At 37.3% G+C, this 21,668-nt stretch overlaps 1 protein-coding gene across 1 annotated transcript; it reads right to left on the bottom strand.

Moving 5' to 3' along the window:
- Positions 1-16,486: 16,486 nt before the first annotated feature.
- Positions 16,487-17,200, bottom strand: LOC110888259. Its single transcript, XM_022135791.1, has 2 exons — positions 16,875-17,200; positions 16,487-16,541 (listed from the first exon to the last, which is right to left on the bottom strand). The coding sequence occupies exons 1-2, from the start codon at positions 17,198-17,200 to the stop codon at positions 16,487-16,489; spliced, it is 381 nt and encodes a 126-aa protein (XP_021991483.1).
- Positions 17,201-21,668: the final 4,468 nt, after the last annotated feature.

Here is a 21,668-nt window from a genome sequence, read left to right as displayed (position 1 = left end):
CGCCGCGGTTGCATGTTATACGCGGCCGGGGTGTGACATTCATAGCTCTTCTGGGTGCCATGTTCTGACAGAACATAACACAATAGGGTTTGACATTTGTTTGATATCATCTTACGAGACAGTAGTAGTATATATACAAGCATATACCAAATAAGTGACATCAAACAATTAATACTCCAGCAGAGTATTTAATAGGCTGGGGGAGGGGTGTTTACGTTTGACGTTTTCTTGCACTGAGGGAATCCATACGTGACAAGACTTGCTATGGTTTCTGTGCACTAAATTCCATAATTATGTATGCATCCACAATTACGTAACTCCTTGCACAGTCCGCACAGTTCGTTTCATCCTCGTATCACTTCCTTTAGATAGGCCATTGCTTTCAGGTAAAGTCATGTATACTTGTGACATTCTACTTCTAGTATATGTATATATCAATTATCACACATAATTGCAAGTAATTCTTAATCACAGATAAGTGCTACTCCAGTGCACCCTAAGTCTCGTTGTGTCTTTTCTTGACTCTTGTAAATAGTTTCAGGTAGTGGATGTCGCGGAAAGTTTTATGCAATGAAAACTTTTTGAAAATTTGTTTTCGAGAAGGAATCCTGGTTCACTACAATCGCAGCTCTGATACCAATCTGTCACACCCCTTTCCCCGACGAAAACACGAGGTGTGATCATGAAAGGTTCTCATTGCATACGAAAGGTAAAAACACTACATGCTCATAAAAATAACTTCAAATGCCCAAAATTTCATAACTTGAAAACATAAGTTTAGTGTCTACATCACGAGATAGCATTAAACATTGTCTGAAAAGTTTACAACTTTATTCAAAGATAAACATAAGCAATTTCCATGGGCAAGAGTAAGACCGCACGCACATCCACTTTAGTTACCTGAAATACATGTGAGTTTTGGAAAAACGTCAACATAATGTTGGTGTGAATCCATGCAGTTCTTGTATTGAACGTTTGTATACTTAGTATGAAAACATGATATGTGTCTTGTAAAAATAAAGTATTCTTGTGTAATAAAGTATTCTTGTATAAATAAAGTATTCTTGTGGTATGAACTATAAAGTATTCTTGTATGTATCAGGGTTGTTGGTGCACTACGTCTATCGACTTCGTCTTGTATCGAGTCTTTCACTAGATTGTTAGATCAGGGCACGTCGTTCGAGAAAATAGAAGTTTTTAGTGTTAAATAGGCTTATTCCGCTTGAACATGCTGATTCCGCTTGAAATGACAAGTGACTGTTTCAAGCGAAATCACAATTAATTGATTCCGCTTGAAATGTTTCTTGTCACTTTCAAGCGGAACCCCTTGTCTATATAAAGCCTTTCAAATGAAATCATATGTAACGATTCTGAATTTGGATACCGAGGTGCTGCCGGTTTATCCTGTGTTTGTAAACAGTGTTATATCAATCAGAAAGCTGTTTAAAGTGATTTGCAAGCTGTTTCGAAGTCTATTTCTCTGTTTCCGCCTTTGAAATAGATAAAAACTCCTCTGATCGACTCGTTCGGGTCAAAACACGATCCTACAATGGGTTGCAAGGCCATTAACATGTGACACGACATAGGAAGTCACCAAACTATAGGCATTTTTCTAGTTGTCGATTCACGACGGAGACACAAAAGCACTACTCGGTACTAGTTTTCACCAAGAGTGTGGCTGCCCAGTCACCCGTTAGATCTAACCTTTTCTTCTGCGGTCTTAGTATGTACACGATTAATGGTGCTTATGGTACCCTATTCGTGACACGATTTCTCGTATCATTCCTCAAAACGCATCATATTTGGTACTAGTTATCACCAAGACTGTTTCTTGTTTTTGTATCTATCATACCATTTATAAACATTGTAACATTGGTAACATGTATTTCACCCCGGAAGTTATAAAAGTGAAAACAATTAAAAGAAAAGGGGGAGCATGAACTCACAACTTTGCGTTCCTTGCGTCGTAAACTTCACCGGATTTGCTTATCTAGCGTCATGACCTAAACGTGTTTTATTAACGTTAGTCACTAGACTTGTATCGCGCAAGTACAAGTCACTATCTTTTGTATATGTGTTCTTGTGTTAAAAATAATTTATATTTTTAACTATGTGTCTTACTTATATTATCTTCTCAAAAATAAATATAAGTATCTTGTATTTTGCAGCCGAATTATGTATTTTGTCCAAAACTTCATTTCATGTTTATAACTTGTCCAAGTTATTTATTCTATCAAGTAATATATTTTCATAAATATATTCTCTTGTATTTGTCTAAGTATGTTGTATGTGTATTTTTGTATTTTCACTCCCTAGGAGTGTTTAGTGTATTTTCAAGTCCTAATACACTATCATGTATAATACATACTACATACACTTAGCACAAAATTTGGTGATCAAATAATATATATATTTTTCTCAAAATTATACATACTTAATGTCAATTTTAACTTTGAAGATATCATCATTTCTTAACACAAAAATTAGGGAAACTTTGGTAAATGTTTTTAGATACATTTTTAGGGGATAAGTTTCTTCAAAAACTTATATTTTTCTAAGTGTCAAAATTTGTAGAAATTTTGACAGAGTTTCCCCTAAAAATGGAGGTTTCCCATGTTTTCAAAACATGTGTTTATTTTCTTTTAAAATCATCTCAACAATCAACAACACAATCAAGTCTTACCAAGTGCCAAATCAAGTAAATTTCGCTACATCATGAACTTGAAGTTCTTGTAAAAACTTGTAGTAACTTACCATGTTATTCAGTAGGTCTAGTTACTCTTAAAAACATGGTTGTTTGTTTGTAAATTACGTTATTAAAAGATTTGGTCCTTTACAACTTGTAATCAAATTTTACAAAAATGTTTATTTGTAACATCTTCTTGTTTCTCTAGTATCCTTACACTTATTTCATTACCAAAAGTAGTGTAAGTTTGAGTAAAAACCAAGATTTTCTAAAAATCATATTTTAAACTTGTTTCTTTTGGAAAAATTATTCACAAGTCTTGAAGCTATAAGTTTACTAGCTCATTTTAATGATTATTTTTCGAGAAATCATTTTAAGTCTTCAAGTTCATGTTTAGTCATGAAGATGATTATTTCATGTTGTTACATAATCATCCTTCCACTTGCTAGATCATGTGTTTAATCATAAGCTAGCAAGCTTTATGTGATGATCAACATCATCATTTCAACAAACAAGCATCATTTATACACTAGACACGTAGTTTCATCACTATTTCATTATGTGTAAGACTTATGTTCAAGATTCATGTTCATATTCTTTAGTGTTCTTAAGATTTTCAACATAACAAGTCTTTTAACCACTAAAAATAGAAGTAAATGAGAGTGTTCAAGATGCTTACAACTAGCTTAAAGCTAGGGAAGAACAATGATGAAGATTGAGTGGTTAAAAGCAAACGGTTGAGGTCCTTCAAGATCCGAGTTTTCCAAACTTCGTTAACCACCTTCTAACACCTTTGAGAGCACTTGGAATGGATGAACAAAAAACGAAAATGATGGTGGTTCTTGGAGGGTGTTCGGCCGAGAGTTGGGGAGGAGGGAGAGGAGAGGTTGAAGTGTGGAAGATGATGAGGAGTCTAGTGTCCTTATAACAAGTCTTGAGATTTTATCCATTGGTCACCATGTCTCCATAAGTACACACCAATCTCATTAAATCGAAGAATAGATTATAAAAGATTTTAGGAAGACTTGGATAAATCTTGTGTGGGGCCCCTCCATAACCGATTGCATATGTGTGGGGGGGGAGGGGGGGTTAATTGTAGTTTGATGGCACATGATGTTAATTAGTGGAGGGTGCTAGGTGATAGTCTTGTATTTTAGTGTAGGATGCCTTATGTAATATGTTATAGTGTTTGGGAACCATAACTGGCTCAGAAAAAGTGAAACAATATTTCTGGTAATATTTTTATGTTCCGGGTAATGTCTGGTTGTTCGGTTTAATTACCGGTTCGTTAGAGTGCTAAATTGCACCGTTTAGTGTCCTTTATGTCCCCTTTTGTAACACTTTCAATTCCCGACACTTAGGGAAGTATTCTGAATGATAAATCATGAATTGTGCATAATATTTACGTGTTAAAAGTTGATTTATTACTGAATTTAATAAAATTATGCACTTAAAGTGCGGTTCGGGTGCCTTTTATTGCGTATTTTAGCTTCCGGAAAGTCTATATGTTAACCCTTGTATGTACTCTTGGGTTTTAGTGTATTCTTGTCGTTGGACCTACACCTAGGCTCCAATTCTATTGTCTAACTGCTTTCTGCAGAGTTGTTGACACAATGTGTCTTAGCGGTGAGTTTACTAGTATTTCTTGACGCAACGCTGTTCATTAATGCAAAAAGTAATTCTTGTAGTATAAAACATGCATGAATTCACTAGTATAGTATGTAATCAGACAATGTTGACATTTAAGCACATAATTGCAGTCATCAAGTAATAATTAAAGTGTACGGAAATTACCGGTTTGGTGCCAGTTGTCACACTTCTTCATGCTAATTTTATGGTAACAGAGATGTTACTTTTATCCAAGTCTGGATGTTATTTATGCGGAAGTTTTGCTAGGATTTTTATCCTATCTGCTATGGAGGCTGGCGCAAGGATTTGTTAGTTTCCTTTTGGCGCGCAGATGTTGAACACTGTTTTTCTTTCTAAGTTCTCTTTGTAAAACAGCGCGCGGCCGCGCAAGGTCAATTAAAGAGAGCTTATTGACGAGGTTGTGTTATGGTCTAAAGCACCTGTGCAAGGTTTTTGGGACCTTACCCCTTCAAGTCCCCCCAGTCTAGTGTTGCTCTTATGCAAATATGTGGAGCACTGGACTATGATAGGTGGGTGATTTTGCTATGGAGCTTTTAGGCTTTGAAAAAATGGAAACTTCTTGGAGAAGATATTTATATTATTTTGTTTTATTTTGAACGAATTGTTTTTTAATCATGAGTTGATTGTTGTTACGTCACCCATAAGTGGAAGATGTATATTTGTGTTAACCTTTCATCTTCTTTCTGAAACTGTAGCATTGGGAATGTGTGCGGACGTTGTCAGAGAGTATTTAATAGGATGTGATGATTACATTGGTAGCGCCGTTTCTGAAAGGGGTGATTTGACACTTAATCATCGTAATTTCCTTCAGCTCTTTTCTGGATGCTGACGTTAGCTCTTCCTGGCTATATTTATATAGAGTTCATTGAAATTTCACCAGACTTGGCAAAAAATGAGAACCATGCGAAGGTTTCAATCTCGAAGGATTCCTGAAATTCTAAAGACCTTCGATGCTGCTGAAGGTTTACTTCTCCTTGCAGGTTTGTCTATGGAAAGGGTTGTCGGAAACAGAGGTGTTCTTGGTACTGTTCCTCCCTTATCTACAGGAAGAAATCATTCTTCTTCTCGTGGTGTAGATGACAACAACGAAGGGGTTACCAAACTGTCGGCAAATGTCCTAACTCAAGCTTTTCCGGCCAATTGGAAGGATCGTTGCTCGATAGTGTACCAACGGCGTCGACGTGATCGTTGCTCTGTGATTCCGGCTGATATGACTACTTCTGCTACGGGTGATAGGAGGGGTGAAAACCCCTGGATTGTTGATCCTCATCCTCTTGCTTGGTATGGTGAAGTACCGCATACCCCTTTGGATGTGTTGGATATGTTTCCTGGTGTTTAGTTTGTTTATTCTGTAACTACTATTTTGATACACTGTCGTGCTTTGCATATTTTGTTAATGTGCTTTGTTGCATAAGTAACTTTTTGATGCACTATGGTGCATTTGGATTTCTTGTTGTTGCATGTGGCGCGTAAGTGATTGAATATAAGGTGTGTTTGAATTACAATATCTTGCATTTGTATAGTTACTTTGTTTAGGTAAAGCGAATAAAGATGGTATGAAGCTCATGTGTGAACCTATGTCTGGACTGTAAGCGGGACTTGTACCTATAGACCGTTCATGAGACTTGTAATGTTTTACCATAGTGTTTTCGCGCATACCAAAAGGAATTACATGCATTTTGTAATAAACAATAGAGCATATAAGGATAAGCTTTGTATTGATAAGGCGAAGGGCCAATGAATACAAAGTGAATAATTAGAATAATTATATTGCCTACGCATGTGTTCAGTTACTGTTTGGGATGGCTTGGCTGGTTATATGTAGCACCTGCACAGCTGTTGTGCGGTATATTTGTTCCATCTGTTGGTGCATACGTCTGTCGACTTCGTCTTGTATCGAGTCTTGTAATAGAATTGTTAGATCAGGGCACGTAGTACGAGAAATATAGGGTTTATGTGAATGGTTGATTTCACACGAAATGACTTCTACCTATTTCGCGCGAAACCACTTCCCTATATATACCCTTGGTGCGAATTCATTTGTAAGGTTCGTGATACCGGTACCGAAGTGCTGCTGACGTATCGTTTGATCTGTAAACATGTTATATCAATAAAACAAGACAATTAAGAGTGAATCAAGCTGTTACACAGTCTAATCAATGAATTCCGCCTCTGATTAGACCGAGAAATCTTCTGATAGACTCATTTGGGTCACAAAACGATCCTACAAGTGGTATCAGAGCTCAGGAGGAAGAGTTCTTATCAAAACAACCATAATTTCCGACTTCTACACCTTCTTTTCAAAATTAAACAAGATTTAACGGTCAAAATGACTTGAATTTCACACATTATAAGCGAAACAGTGTTTTAATGAATCCTTGAGAGAATTAGACCCTAATTCAACTTAAAACTTGGTCAATTTTACAAAAATCAGATCGACATGATGACGTCAGCAGTATTTCGCACGAAATAGGCAATTGATTTCGCTTCAAATTGCTATTTCTCTTGAAAAATACACTTGATTTCGCACGAAATCACTGAATTTGGTTTATTTCGCACGGAATCACTTCAGATTTGTTATTTCGCACGAAATCAACTTGTCATTTCATACGAAATCATCAATTTCGTACGAAATCAGTCATTTCACACCAAAAAGGGATCTATTTCGTTTGAAACCGGTATTTCGTGTGAAAGTTGGTCTCGTTTGAAAAGGCTATTTCGCACCAAAGTTGATTTCGTTTGAAAATTGTCATTTCGCACCAAACTGATTTCGTTTCAGTGTGCCATTTCGTTTGAAATCTCATTTCGTGTGAAATTTCATTGTTGTTTGAACTTTGTGATTTTGTGATTGTGTGAAACAAGTTATCAAAACATGGAAGAGGAATTTTACAATGCGTTTGCTACACCCGGTGCTCCAGTTACAGCTGTTGAAACTCTTTATTGTGAGAATGAGACTGGAACGTACCAAAAACCGCCAAAGCTTATGTATATTGAGGATTTTAAAGGTTGGCAAAATCGTTTTGAAAGCTGGGTGCAAGCCTATAAGTTTGACGCATGGTGTTCGTTAGATGTGGATTACGTTAAACCGAAAAATGAGCGAGGGATTGAAAAAGCTTTCAGTGATTATTCAGATGGTGAGAAATTGAAATACACCAGTGAAAAAATGATGATTAGTGTTTTCCAGCAATCCGTAAAAGAAGATATTTTTGTGTTACTTCAACATGAAGGAAATGCTAGATCAATTTGGTTGGCATTGATTAACAAGTTTAAAGGAAGCGCTGACATGATAAAGAACAAACAAGCTTTACTTAAGAAATCATTTGATATGTTTGTAGCTTTCGAAGGTGAATCAACAAAAACTACCATCGATAGATATTGTTATCTTGTTTTGGAAATGGGAAGAATGGAAATAAAGAAAGATGATGATGAATGGGTTGATAAACTAGCCGATGCGCTACCACAGCATAAATGGGGAACATATTTGCTGATCTTAAAACACATGAGAAAATCTGAAAGTATGAACTTGGCAAAGTTTATTCAGAAAATTGAAGAGCATGAATTGGATATCCAGAAAACCGCAATCATGAATAATCCAAATGCTCAACAAGATGTCAGTTTATACTACCGAGGAAACAAATTTGAAGTTCCTCCAAGTCCAAAGATTCAGACTGGTTTCAGTGCTGATAGTTCTTCTGGAACAAAGAATAGTACTGTAACTCAGAGTGGTGGACATTGATCTTTGTTTTCAAGTTTTGATCCAAATGGTACAACATCAAGTCTTCAACGACAAAATTCAACAAATTTGCAATGTAATGTTACATTGAACATTCAAAACGGTCAAAATCTTTCTCCAGAAATAGCTAAGCAACACATGGCATCACTCGTTGCTATGTTAGAGTCGTATGAAAGCTTAGTTACTGGACAAATTGGAAATCCGATGCTCACGAAAGAGGATTATGACCAAATTGATGCTGAAGAACTTGAGTTGATGGATGTTAAGTAGTGTTTAGCCAGTGCAGTAAGAAGAGCAGAAAAGTTTCAGCAAATCACCGGTAGAGATGATTTTCGTGAAATAGGTGCATCTCCGATAGGGTTTGACAAATAGAAGGTCACGTGTTTTCGTTGCAAAGGGAAAGGACATTTTAAACGAGAATGCAAAAACAAAGAAGCAACTGAAAGACAAAACTCATCTGGAAACAACCATTATTATCAAAAATCAATTTTTCATCAACCAGATCAACAACAACCATCGTCATCACGTGCTCTTGAGGATGGAAAGAAAAACGCTTTTCTTGTCAATCAAGATGATGAGAAATTAGCAGAGGGTTTTAGCTGGGACAACTACGTGCCAGATAAAGAATTTTTAAAGAAATCAGCTCTAGTTGCTCAAATCTTAGAAGCAGAATCAGTAAAATCCCAGCCATAAAGAATACCGATTTTTCCAGAATTTGGAAGTGATGCAGACACAGATGATGAAGAAGAGTATATTAATAAAGCTAGAAAAGGTCTGGATACTGATAGTTTTTATTTGTTCTTTGCAGATAAGGTTGAGATGCTGAATGAGAAGAAAGCTGCTAGATTGAAGAGAGAGTTGGAAGCAAAAAGAATTGCTGAAGAAAAAGAAAAACTGGAAGCCGAGAAAACTGAAGTTGAAGAAAGTTCAACAAAGAAAGTTGAAGAAGAAGAGTGTGAGATAAAAGTGGAGGTTGATGAAGAAAAGGTGTTTGAAAAGGTAGTGGAGAAAATTGTAGAAGTGGAGAAAATAGTTGAAAAGATCGTCGAGGTTGAAAAAATCGTCGAAGTTGAGAAAATTATAGAAGTAGAAAAGATTGTCGAGGTCATTAAACCTTGTCAGAAATGTTTAGAATCTTGCAAAGATTGTGATGAGAAGGATAAGAAGATTGCTGAATTAGAAAAGATGAAAGAAAATTTATTGTCCGATGTGAAGTATGTGAAGGAATCTTATGACATGTTGAACAGAACAGTTGATGGTCTGAAAAAGACGAATTCAGAAGTTGATGCTGCAATGACAAGGATGAGTTCTACATTAATGACAAAGCAGAAGGTCATCAATGAGTATATTGAAGATTGTGCAAAGCTGAAACATGATTTGGAACTCGAGAAGATAGAAAGTGAAAGAATCAAACGATTGCTGTTGAGTTATACAACTTGTGATTATTTGATTGATCGAGTTTATCCTACTGTTGCAGGTCTTGAAGCTTTTCAAGAACAAAAGAAAGAAGAGACGGATACTGGTAAGAGACAAAGTGTCAAGTATAACAAGTGTCTGCCCCCGATCTATGAAAGTTATTCACCCAGAAAACCAAATGAGGAACGTTTAAATAAAGCTCTCAACATCAAGTTAAAGTCTGAAACCATTGATGAGTTACGAGATAACATTGATGTCACATTCACAGCGTCTGACACTGATCATGAGTCTGAGTTATTAAAGAAAGTGGTCGATCAGGTGTTGGATATGGATGAAGAATCAAAGTCGGAGTCTAAAAGAATTCATCAGACAAGAGTCCGAGCTCACTAGTAAAACGGGTTTACAATAAAGAATTCTTGTTATCAAAAAATAATTTGAATGATGAAACGTTTAAGGTTGCATATACTTTGAATGATTCGGACTAATTATTTTCTTATGAAGAATTCCCAATAAGAAGTGTCAAAACTGAATAGATTAAACAAGTTTTCAAATTGACGGAAATTAACCTTTCTGAAATAGAAGATATAAATCTTTCTTGAAAACCTAAACAGTACACTTCAAGAATTCAACAAAGAGTAAACAAGAAAATGGGTTACAGTTGTGGTTACGGTTTTCAAAAGAAACCAAACCATAATAGTAATTTCAAAAAGAAGGGTCTAGGTTTCATTCCACCAGAAAATTATAAAAATGAGAAAACTTATAAATCAAAAACTAAATTTGTTTCAGGTACAAGCGGTGAAGAAGAGCAGAAGAAACCATTCTGGAAACAAATCAAGAGTTTCTTGCTGAAAGAAAGAAGAATTTGAACAAATTTGCACCGAGAGTTGATAGAAGAAAATGTTTCAAATGTCACAAGATTGGACGCATTGCTTGGAATTGCCAACAGTCCAACAACACAGAACAGGGAGTTTCTTTTAACTCAAAATTGAAAGAAAAACGTGTTGATGAAAAGAAACAACCAACTGAGAAATCTAAAGTGTTTGAAAATTCGACTTTTGAAACTGATGATGTTTCAAAACGTTTTTACAAAAGAAAAGTCGATTTGAACAAACAGAAATGGGTTGTTTAATCAGAAAGCAGTTCTGACAATGAATCTGATTCCATAAAATCAGAGGAGTCATTTGTTGAGAAAAAGGTTGAGAATTCCATTCTAGAGTTGAATGATGAAAACTTCCCTCAATTGTCAAAAGAAAATTTGAAGTTGAAAGTTGGAAAGATTGAGATTTCAGATCAATTCTTCACTGGTAAAGGAGAATTTGATGCTGAAAAGGCGTTTAATGGGAAAGTTAAACATATTTTTGGAAAGATGGTTGATGGTAAGGTGAAAGGTGTTAAAGAGTTTTACAGATTGAAGGGAGGTTGGGATAGAGTTGATTCAAAATCACCCAAGGCTGGTCAGGCTTGGGTGAATGTGTTTTCTACCTGAAAACCTGACTTGCCGGAACTCCCAAGTTGGTAATCGTGGAGTAGGAATCGGCATCATTCTTGATAATCGTGTTTATGAAAATTTTACAAGTGGTTGATCAGGGACATTAAGTTGTACTTGATTTCCTACAAGTGGTATTTGTTGGTAAAACCAAAATTGTTAAATCTACAAGTGGTTGAGAAACAAAGTGATGAGTTTATCCCCAGCCTACAAGTGGTAAAATCACCCAAACAAATTTTCCGGAAAAACCATTTTGATTAAAACAAACTTAAGTGTTTTGAAATCATAATGGGAAAATAGTTTGTTTTAAGGGGTGTTCTGATTGTTTATGCCAAGTGGATGGCGATTTGAAGCTTGAAAATCAGTTGTCACTTTATTTGTACAATTTGTTTTCAAATTTTCTTAAATGGTTTTGAATTTTAGGGGGAGTAAGATTTTTTAGAAAATCCAAAAAATATTAGAAAATTTGAAAAAGCCAAAAACATAATAAAATTCAAAAAAGAGTTTTGTTGAGAAAAGAGGAAATGATAGTACATCAGTGGACTATCATAGCACGCTAAAGAATTGGAAAGTCAAAATGTGATAAACTATCTCACTGATGATGTGCCAGTAGGTTTTTGCACATTCAGTAGATTGTTTTCCAGATATAAACTTACATATCAAACTCGCTTATCTCATGGGGAACATCTCTCGGATATATGGGTAACCTCCGAAATCTTGTTTGAAAGGTCCTTCTTTCTGAGATACTAGGTCTTTATGCTCAGTGATATCTGGGGTATTATCCCGGAACTTCTGATTTTGCGGAAGCAATGGCCTAGTCCCCGTATAATACTTTGTATTTGGTTTATTCTTAAAACTCGCCCTCGGTATAAAAAATGATGAAACTTTGAAAAATGCCAATCATGTGCTGTTGAAGAAAAGATTCTCTAAAGGGAACATACCTAAAGTTGAACCATCATCTCTCTGATTTTGCGGAAGCAATAGCCTGAGCTCTCATGGTTTCGCATTTAACCCTTTAACAGATATCATCTAGGTATACTCACCTGTAAGACTGAATATTGGGATCTGGATACGGGAGTATATTCAAGTGGTGGGACACGCGAATAAGTTTAAGTCAATTAAAACACTAATCTCGTATCTCGAAACAGTTGAACTTTGTGTGGAAATTTAAGTGGATCAGTATACTGACAATCTAAGTGAATTGTTTAGAACTTAAAATGTCTAAAGCTTAAGGGTGTTGGTGATTTGTCCCATAAACTGATATGATCCTCTTACACAAACTCGCAAAGATTTTGTCTGTAAATATTTCTTTACTGCATTTCATCTAAAGCAAAAATCCAAAAAGATTTTCAATGTGTTTTAGCATAAATTTTTTGAAAATTACAAAAAGATTTTCGACAACTGATGATGAAAAGCAGATTTTCAAAATTCCAAGTGCTAAACATGACGAACAGGTTTGGGAGAAAGTTGTTAGAAAAATGATATACATACATGTGGTCATCAAAATTTTTAAATGTTAAATCATTTTAAGAGTTGTGACTACAAGTGGTAAGCAAAGATTAAATTTGTTAAATTTTAAAATTTGTGAAATTTACTTCGAGGTAGAGGATGTGCAAGTTAGCCAGGTTTCGAACCCTGAGCAGACAGAGAGCCAGGTTTCGATCCTAGAATCTGTTAAAGCAAGTCTACGATCCCAGCACAACTTAAGGGGAAGTTTGCTAGTAATGGGAAGTCTGAAGTTGCAAGAGCCAGATACAATTCCTGAAGTTCTCGCTAGTTGCTGATGCTGATGAACTTAAGGAATCAAGAGATCTGATCAAGAGAATGTAACACCTGTGCCTCCGTGACCATCAAACAAATACCAAATCAATGAATTATTATGTTTCATACTTGGGATTTGTAAAAACATGTGTATCGTTTGCACATATCAAATTCTTGTTCGATTTCGGGCTTTAAATCGCTTTCTGGAAGGTTATACGAAATCTAATGCGTAAATATAACCAGTTTAATGCAACAAACACTCTGGAACAGTGACATAGGCTTAAAATACCTTAAATAACCTTTACCTAACTTAGAAATAAGTTTTGGATGGTTTGGTATGCCGAAATCAAGTTTATTCGCTTACAGGGACTAAATTCGACAAACTACGAAAGTATGTCAATTTTTACTGTAACAGACCCTCCGAAACATGATCATAAGTTAAACACACTCTAAATATCCTTTAAATAGCTTAGAAATAGGCTTGGAGGGGTTCGATGTGCTAAAATAAACTTTCTTGATCAATAGGGACTATAAGCGTCAAAAAGTGCATAAGTTTGCATTTTCGCGGATATCTTTCGTTCTGAATATATCCGGACATCCAAAAATTCAAGTAATCATTAAAATATTATTTTTTAGTGATTGTCTTGATAAAATTCCATTCGTCGCGAAATTTGGATCGTTTTTGCGTTCGTTACGACTCCCGTCGTAATTAACCGAACAACGCAACCGTACGACCAAACAAACCGACATCCGAGATATTTTTGAGCACATTTTAAGTTCCCTGTACTTTAACTTCTTTTTAGAGCTTTGAAATGGGGTTAACGGGGCTTAAAGGTGTCAAAAATGCATCAAAAACCAAGTTTTGGGGCTGCAGGGACTAAAACTGCCATTTTTGAAAGTTGCTGAACTGCAAGGTCCTTACGGTCCGTATGGACCTTTGCGTACGGTCCGTAAGCCATCCCCTGACCAGCAGAATGTGTTTCCAGCTATTTCCAGCTCATTCCAGCTCTTGCAAATGGTTTTTGATCAATCTATGGGCCAATTTTGATGGTTTTCAAGTGCCCCTTGTATTTGTAAACCATGTGCCCACATGGATGGTTGAGATTGAAGCTCGTTTTTCGATAAACGATCTAAAAGGTTCATGGAAATCTATAAATACCCCCTCTCATTTCACTCCCAAAGTACAGTTGATCTGATTTTGGCCCTCTAAGTTGGAGTGAACACTTCATACCTGAGGGTAAATCGGGTCAAGAGCTTGCGGGGACCTTCTGTAAGTATTCTTTCGTTCTTTTCATTCGTTTCTATCGTTAAAGTCAAACTGCGTTTGACTTTCTGCTTTGACCAGTTTATGGTCAACGCGAAGTTCGTTTGAACTTCATAACGCGTAATCACGATGGTTATAGTCCCTAGTGACTATACCTACTGATTACCACGTTATCTAGGCTCAGTGACAAGTCGTAGCTTCAGCCAGAATGCGTATTCTCGCGTATTTTGTAACCAAGCTACTTTTAGGTATCAAAACCGTTTGTTTTGATACCAAACCTGTTTTCTAACTTAACTAAACATGTTTTAGCATGTTTAGCTCGTCACTTTTTAGTTTAGTGCTTGTGTAGAGTCGAAAGTCAAGCGGACTAAACACCCGCTTAGACTTTCGAACTCGACCCGTTTGGTCGATCATTACGATCCGACCAAACATGTTTAGTGACCATAGTAGCATAGGGAATAACCTTCCGAGGTTATACCTCATGGTCACCTAGCTTAGGTAGTTGTATGATAAGTAGTTTATATGCCATAGGTAAATTACCAAAAAACCCTTTTCATACATAATTGGTAATTGAGCATATGTAACCTAAATTTTTGTCACGTAACTGATTATGTAACATATTTAAACATATATGGGCATATAATACTTGTCATAGGACTAGTTAGGTGTTCCGAACGCGTTTTACGCGAACGACGCGTTAAAGTAGCGTAAGCTACCTAAACGTGTCGTAATGGGTCGTAAGCACTTAGGTTAGGTTTCCTTTTAGTATGTAGGCTTTGTTAAACCATATCATATGAGTTCCAATACTCATTTGGTTTACGAAACCTCATACTATCCGATCTCCCGATTTAGGTCCGGTTATTTATGTAGTTACCTATATTAGGTGCCGTTTGATTTTCGTGATCCCTCTAGCTTTGCTTGGTTGTTGTTCAAGACTTCTAAGCACCCTCAAGTGAGTACATAGCCCCCTCTTTTACTGTTTTTCAAACGTTTTAGGGTGAAACACATGTGCCTACTTGTTACTTTCATGCTTTCCATGTTTTCTTATCATATACTTGCTATGTTCCTTAGTACACTATTAGTACATGATTTCATTATGTTTTGCTATGTATGTTCACTTAACATGCTAGCACATTGATTTTCGTGTATTACATTTTGTTGCATATGCTCATCCAGATATGAACTCATTGTTTTACATTTTGAACCGTTTGTAACCATCTGATTATGTGAACCGTTTGTAACAGTTGAATTATGTGAACCGTTTGTAATTGTTGAACCGTGTGAACTGTTTGTAACTGTTGATTGACATGAACCGTTTGAAATCTGTTTGAACCGTTGGGTTAGGAAAGTGATTAGGTAACGGGGCGGTTTAATGTGTTAAAAGCATGGTGAATACGCCGCTGGTACTTCCTATATATAAGTGCTTTTAAAACATTACATATCGTTGCGTTATCTAGATCACTTGGGCGAGGTTATCTAAACAAAGTTATATTACAAAGATTTTCTATCAATATATATATACTATTCGAGTTTTTTTTTTATTTCAAAAATGATTTCCAATCTGGGTTTAATTAAACAAATGTTTTGGAGTTAAGAATCATGGCTACGAGATTTTATAAATTATAATCAACTTGATTTGAGTTGGTTAATTATGTTGCAATACTATACTTTTCAAAATAAGGTTTGTTTTTAAATAAGTATTGCAACATGTAAAACGAGCCATAAATCTGACACTCATACAAAACCTATGTACTCGCCGACATTTTTATGCTGACGTATTTTCACATGTGTTTCAGGTACAATAGTTGATGATATTTGATGATGATATTGGTGTATGCTCACATAGGAATGGACGAGGCCTTAGTGACTTAATAACAATGAAAGACTATTTATTTATGTTTTGTTTCAATTTCCAATGTAATGTAATACATTTGATTTAATAAAACGAAACTATTTACTCCATGGTTGTGAAACAATGATTCTATTACAACACTCCCCGATGTTTCCGCCACGTTTTCTTGTTTTACGTGGTCGGGGTGTGACAGAGAAGTTATAGAGAATATAGCCAGGAGTCTGATCTTGGGAAGAATACAAAAGATTGTTAGATCATCGTCCAAGGGGGAGATTAGTTAAAGATAGAAGAAGAGAAAAGGATTGAGGATGCTTACTCTGTCAGATACTTTGAAAGAGCCCGAAGACAGATCAAGGATGAAGAATGTGAAGACTCGACACCGAAGACTTCGTCAACATCCGAGGGGGAGTCTGTTGGTGCATACGTCTGTCGACTTCGTCTTGTATCGAGTCTTGTAAAAGTATTGTTAGATCAGGGCACGTAGTACGAGAAATATAGGGTTTTTGTGTGAATGGTTGATTTCGCACGAAATAGCATTTAGCTATTTCGTACGAAATGGCAATCAAGTCACTTCGCACGAAATGACTTTTGCCTATTTCGTGCGAAACCACTTCCCTATATATACCCTTGGTGCGATTTCATTTGTAAGGTTCGTGATTCCGGTACCGAAGTGCTGCCGACGTGTTGTTTGATCTGTAAACGTGTTATATCAATAAAATAAGACAATTAAGATTGAATCAAGCTGTTACACAGTCTAATCAACGAATTCCGCCTCTGATTAGACAGAGAACTCTTCTGATAGACTCATTTGGGTCACAAAACGATCCTACACCATCGAGCCTTTTTAAAGTATATGCACCTTTACCCAGGACTTCGTGGATGACATATGGTCCTTCCCAATTAGGCGCTAGTTTTCCTTGTCTCTTCGCGTTAGATGCCTCGTTGTCTCGCAGGACAAAATCTCCTGGAACGAAGGTGCATACGCATACGCGCGCATTATAGTATTTTTCTAACTTTGATTTATACCTGGCTTCTGCAGTGGCTGCATTCTCGCATCTTTCTTCGAGAAGGTCCAGATCAATTCTTCGCTCTCGTTCATTATCTTGTTTTTCCATGGCGATCATGCGCGGTGATGGGAGACCGACTTCTGCTGGCATTACTTCTTCTGAACCATATACAAAGCTGAATGGATTTTTGCCAGTATTGGTTTTGGGCATGGTGCGGTGAGTCCATAGAATGCTTGGGAGCTCGTCCACCCACCCCATGTGCGCGGTTCCTAGCCTTGCGTTTATACCATCCACTATTTGTTTGTTCACGCTCTCAACTTGCCCATTCGCTTGTGGGTGCGCCATAGAGGCAAAGCAATGTTCAATGTTCATTTCTTTGAATCATTTTTGTAAGTCCTCTGATGCAAAGTTTGTACCGTTATCAAAGATGATGCGTAATGGTAATCCAAATCGGCAAATAATGTGTTCCCAAATGAACTTGCGGATTACCATTGCTGTAGTTGATGCCAGAGCCTTTGCCTCTACCCATTTGGTGAAGTAGTCTATTGCGACTACTATGAACTTGACTGCGCCAGGCGCATCGGGAAAAGGACCGATGAGGTCGATGCCCCATTGTTGGAAAGGCCAGACTGAGGTGACTGGGACCAGGGGATTCTTCGGACGAAGGGTCTTTGGGGCATGTCGTGCACTTGCGCAACAGTTCCACTGCGTCTACATGCATCCCTGGCCAATAATAGCCTGCATTCATGATCTTTGCAACCACCATGCGTGGCTCTGCCTGGATTCTGCATAACCCTTCATGAATTTCTCGGACTAAATATTGCGCATCAGTCTTATCTACGCAGCGTAAAAGTGTACCCATCAATGACTTAAGGTATAAGATACCGTCCGCCATTTCGTAGTTCAATGCCTTATGTTGAATTTTCCTGGCTTCCGCCTTTCCTTCTAGAAGTATCCCATGTTGCAAGTATGTAATTATTGGGGACATCTAGGTTGGATTCCCGACCTCTATGATGCTCACTTGTCTTAAGGGAACAGATGGGTTAGATAGTACCTCGATGCGGACTTCTTTCGTGAGGTGTCTGAACCTTGTGGCAGCCAGTTTGCTTAGCGCCTCTGCGTGTTTATTTTCACTTCTGTTGATGTGGACTTGATGTAGAGTGAGAAACATGGGTGTTTAAAGGTTGATTTTGTGTGATTTAGCTTGTTTTATATAATTATATGCTTTGAATAGGTTTACTGTGAGTGCTTATATGTTTGCAGGTAAACGCGTTGAATTTGATGAAGATACGGGATTTAAAGATGAAGTGGAACGTGTAAGAGTGATGAATGCAGCCATAGGATATAACTTTTAGCTCTAAAAATCATCATCTGTCATCGACTATTGGAGCAACATTGTGAACATCTTGGCAGCCGAAAATTAAAGGGAAACCAAAACACCAAAAAAGTGAAAGACATCAATTAACTTTCATCATCACACATAGATTTTTGAGATGGGGAACAAGTGAAGGCAGCCTTTTGAAAAGCTATATTCATAGTTTAATCACCAACGTCACATCAATATTAATTGAAAAGGAGTCAATGCAAGACTTTGGAGTCTTGGAGGGGAGGCAGTCAACGAAAAGAAACAGAAACACTCGCATGGGGCTTACGGTGCTAATTTCGTAAGTTACGTTTGGTGTTGTTCCAAGATAAAAAGCAACAGCATGTTTCACTTGGGGTTTACGTTCTCAACCTGGGACTTATGGCTGGAACCACGAGATCAGCACACGTGATGATTATTTTGGATGGATAAAGGGTTATTAAAAAAAACCTAATTCGTGGGTGGGCTTTGTGGTGGACCGACTTCATTGGCAACAATGCAAAAATCCACAAAAGACATACGGCAGCACATATTATCAACACCCTTAGTCTCGAAAATTGCGAGCCATAGAAAACACTTTTGGTTCTCAACTTCATCACAAAACATCATCGATTGTCATCATTCCGTAATACCGAACCGATCATGAATTCATCACTCTTCGCCCAAGCTTCGGAAGATTGTTCGCACATCATGAGCGGCTAGTCGTCCTGTGACCGTCTCCGGGAATAGGGTTTATGTATGAAACGTTGGGTTGTTTATTTTTACGACTTTTTGGATTGAGATTTAACTAATCATTCGGTTAGTCTATCTTATTGTTATTTGTTTCGATTAAACATTATTAGATTATCGTGTAGGATCAGTTTTGACCTCTCGAGTGAGTCAATCAGAGCTAGTGCTTACTGAGAATGTGGCGGAAACACATTTTCAGCATGATACAAAGAAAAACTGTAAAAGAATGGAGTAGAAACAGAGAGTTCACACTTAAAATACTTTTTCTTCACTTGATAACGCTTGCCATACGGACAGCAGTTCGACGTGGGATATCAGACAACGTTCTAAATGAAATCAGCACAGGGGTATTTATAGACTGCGTGGTCCGCTCATGTGTCATGTCCACAAGAGCGGACCTGACAACTTGGCTGGTTCGCTTTTGTGGACACTTGACACAAAAGCGGACCTACAAACTAAACATCATAAAATTACACTTTGACCCCCTGGACTTATACAAAATGACCTATCTGGACCCTATACATAAAACTAGCATTACAAAGACGCAGACTTCAGACATTGTGCACCAACAAACTCCCCCTTGGATGAAGCCGCAGTCTTTGTCTTGAAAGTTGGTCTTCAGATAGCTTTGAATTTCTCTTCCTTCGGTTTTGGCTTTCTACCCAGCGCAACTCTGATCTTTTCATTCTTTATCTTCCTCGCTTTTTCTTCCTTTTCTTGTTGCTTCATAAACTTTCCTCTATTTTCTTCCATCTTTTGATTCTCACGTTCACGCTCACGCTTCGCTTTCTTTTTCATCTTCTCGTCTAAAGACCACCACGAAGATTTCCACTTGTTTTCAGAGTTGATACCTTTCTGAACACACAGAGAGACTACACGTTGGAACTGAAGAGCTTGCTCTTTATCTGCTGGCGAGTAGCGAATCTTGTGAATGAATAGACATTCGATGTCTTTCGCTGAGCAATTAACTAACCCCATCGGGTCGTAAACATGAATATCCCTCAGCTCTCCACCAGCTCTGTATGTGATTATTGCTTCGGTCGTCCTGCAACTGTAAACCCAATCAATAAAGCCTTTATAGAATTCCTGCTCCATTTCTGGCATCGGAATTGTCTTCATTGTATGCGGAGGCTTTACATTCAGAATAATTTCTACAATCCCAGTTTCCGGATCAACTCTCTGAACACGCCTTGGACGATGAGGCTTCAACTTTCGAAATGACTTCTATTGTTCATATTTGATGTATCCCCACATCGCTGTATCATTCTTTCTCACCTTGTAATCCAAGACTCTCACCTTTGCTAATTCATCAACGTCCCACCACGGTAATGACATTATGTCATATAAACGTGCAAAATACTGGACGCCATATTCTCTTCGAATAGCATAAGCGTTAACTTGTGGAAGAAAACCCCAACTAATAATATCGCCAAGCGAAACATTTCGATCTCGTTGGAAGAACTTCAGCGGCCTCTTGAATTTTCTTTCATGAGAATCTTTAAACCATTTAGAACGATCAATTTCTTCAACCTTCGATTGACCTTCTTTATCAACATTAGATTGGCCTTCCTGCTCAGCTTCTTTCCTCAAACATTCAAATACATTATCATTCACCGCTTCAGTCACTTTCTGACGTAATTCATCTCTATTCTCAGCAGCAAAGAACTCCATTAACGTTGGAAGTTTCGAAGTATCTTCAGGAACCTCTTCATTATCTGAACATTCTTCAACCTCAACTCTATCGTAGATATCAGCATCTTCAACATAATCATACTTATAATCTTGCTGTTTATTGATATCAAACGATTCTAAGTCCTCTTCGAAGTCGAAGGGAATTTCAGGGTTTACATTTTTAAGCATTTCTTTATACTCCTCTAGACGCACGAACAACGGCTCATGATGCTCAACAATCCGAGTCTTACTCGACTCCCCCTTACCTTCAGCTTCACCAATTTCTTCATTGATTGTGTCGTTCAACAGATCTTCAACGACTTTTTCATTTGAGGCTTCAGTCACTCTAACACCTGAACCTCCTGCAGCGTCATCATCATCATCACCTTTAGAACTGTGACTGCTCGCAGAATATACAAACTCATCCTCATCATCATCTTCATCATCCTCTTCATCTTCGCCACCAATTAATTTAGGCGTTGGAGTTTCTTCTTCAAATAAGCCAGGAACAGCAGATATAGGCTCAGGATTATCTATCACCATCGAAGGTACAATAGACATTTCAGAACTTCCTTCCACCCCTTTACCCTTATCTTTCATCTGCCTTTCTAATTCTGCTTGACGTTCTGCACGAAGGTCTTCTAGCTTCAATTCTTCATATTTCTGTTCCACTGATGTCTCTAACATGCTTTCCACAACTCTATTCAGCATGTAGAACTTACGTTCATGTAGCGCTTTAGCAGCCGTAAGTTCTTTATTTTTCAACTTATAGTATTCATTTTCAATCGCTCTACGATTCTTCTCTTCTTCTAATTCAGACACTCGAACTTTCAGAATGTCGATTTCCGTCTGATCAGCTTCAACTTTCTGTGTCAACACTTTGTTTTCACCTTCCAACTTCTGCACCCTACCAGCAAGAATCTTTTCTCTATCAGCAATCTTTTTGCTTTCAGCCATTAACTTTTTATTCTCTGCTATCACATCCTCAATTCTCTTTTCCAATTTCAACACTTGCGAATTGTTTGCAAAGTCGAAATCAACGTCTAGTAG

Source organism: Helianthus annuus, chromosome 11, assembly GCF_002127325.2.
Source record: "Helianthus annuus cultivar XRQ/B chromosome 11, HanXRQr2.0-SUNRISE, whole genome shotgun sequence".
NCBI classification, from domain to species: Eukaryota; Viridiplantae; Streptophyta; class Magnoliopsida; order Asterales; family Asteraceae; genus Helianthus; species Helianthus annuus.
Note: the sequence above shows the minus strand (reverse complement) of the source record. Positions and strands in the feature narration are given on the sequence as shown.

Bases quoted from the DNA above. Each gene is read 5' to 3' on its own strand.
- LOC110888259 (XM_022135791.1), bottom strand. From the start codon at position 17,200: ATGGCGCACCCACAAGCGAATGGGCAAGTTGAGAGCGTGAACAAACAA. The intron at 16,542-16,874 runs GTATAAATCAAA...ACACGTTTACAG, and splicing joins GCAGCCACTGCAGAAGCCAG to ATCAAACAACACGTCGGCAG.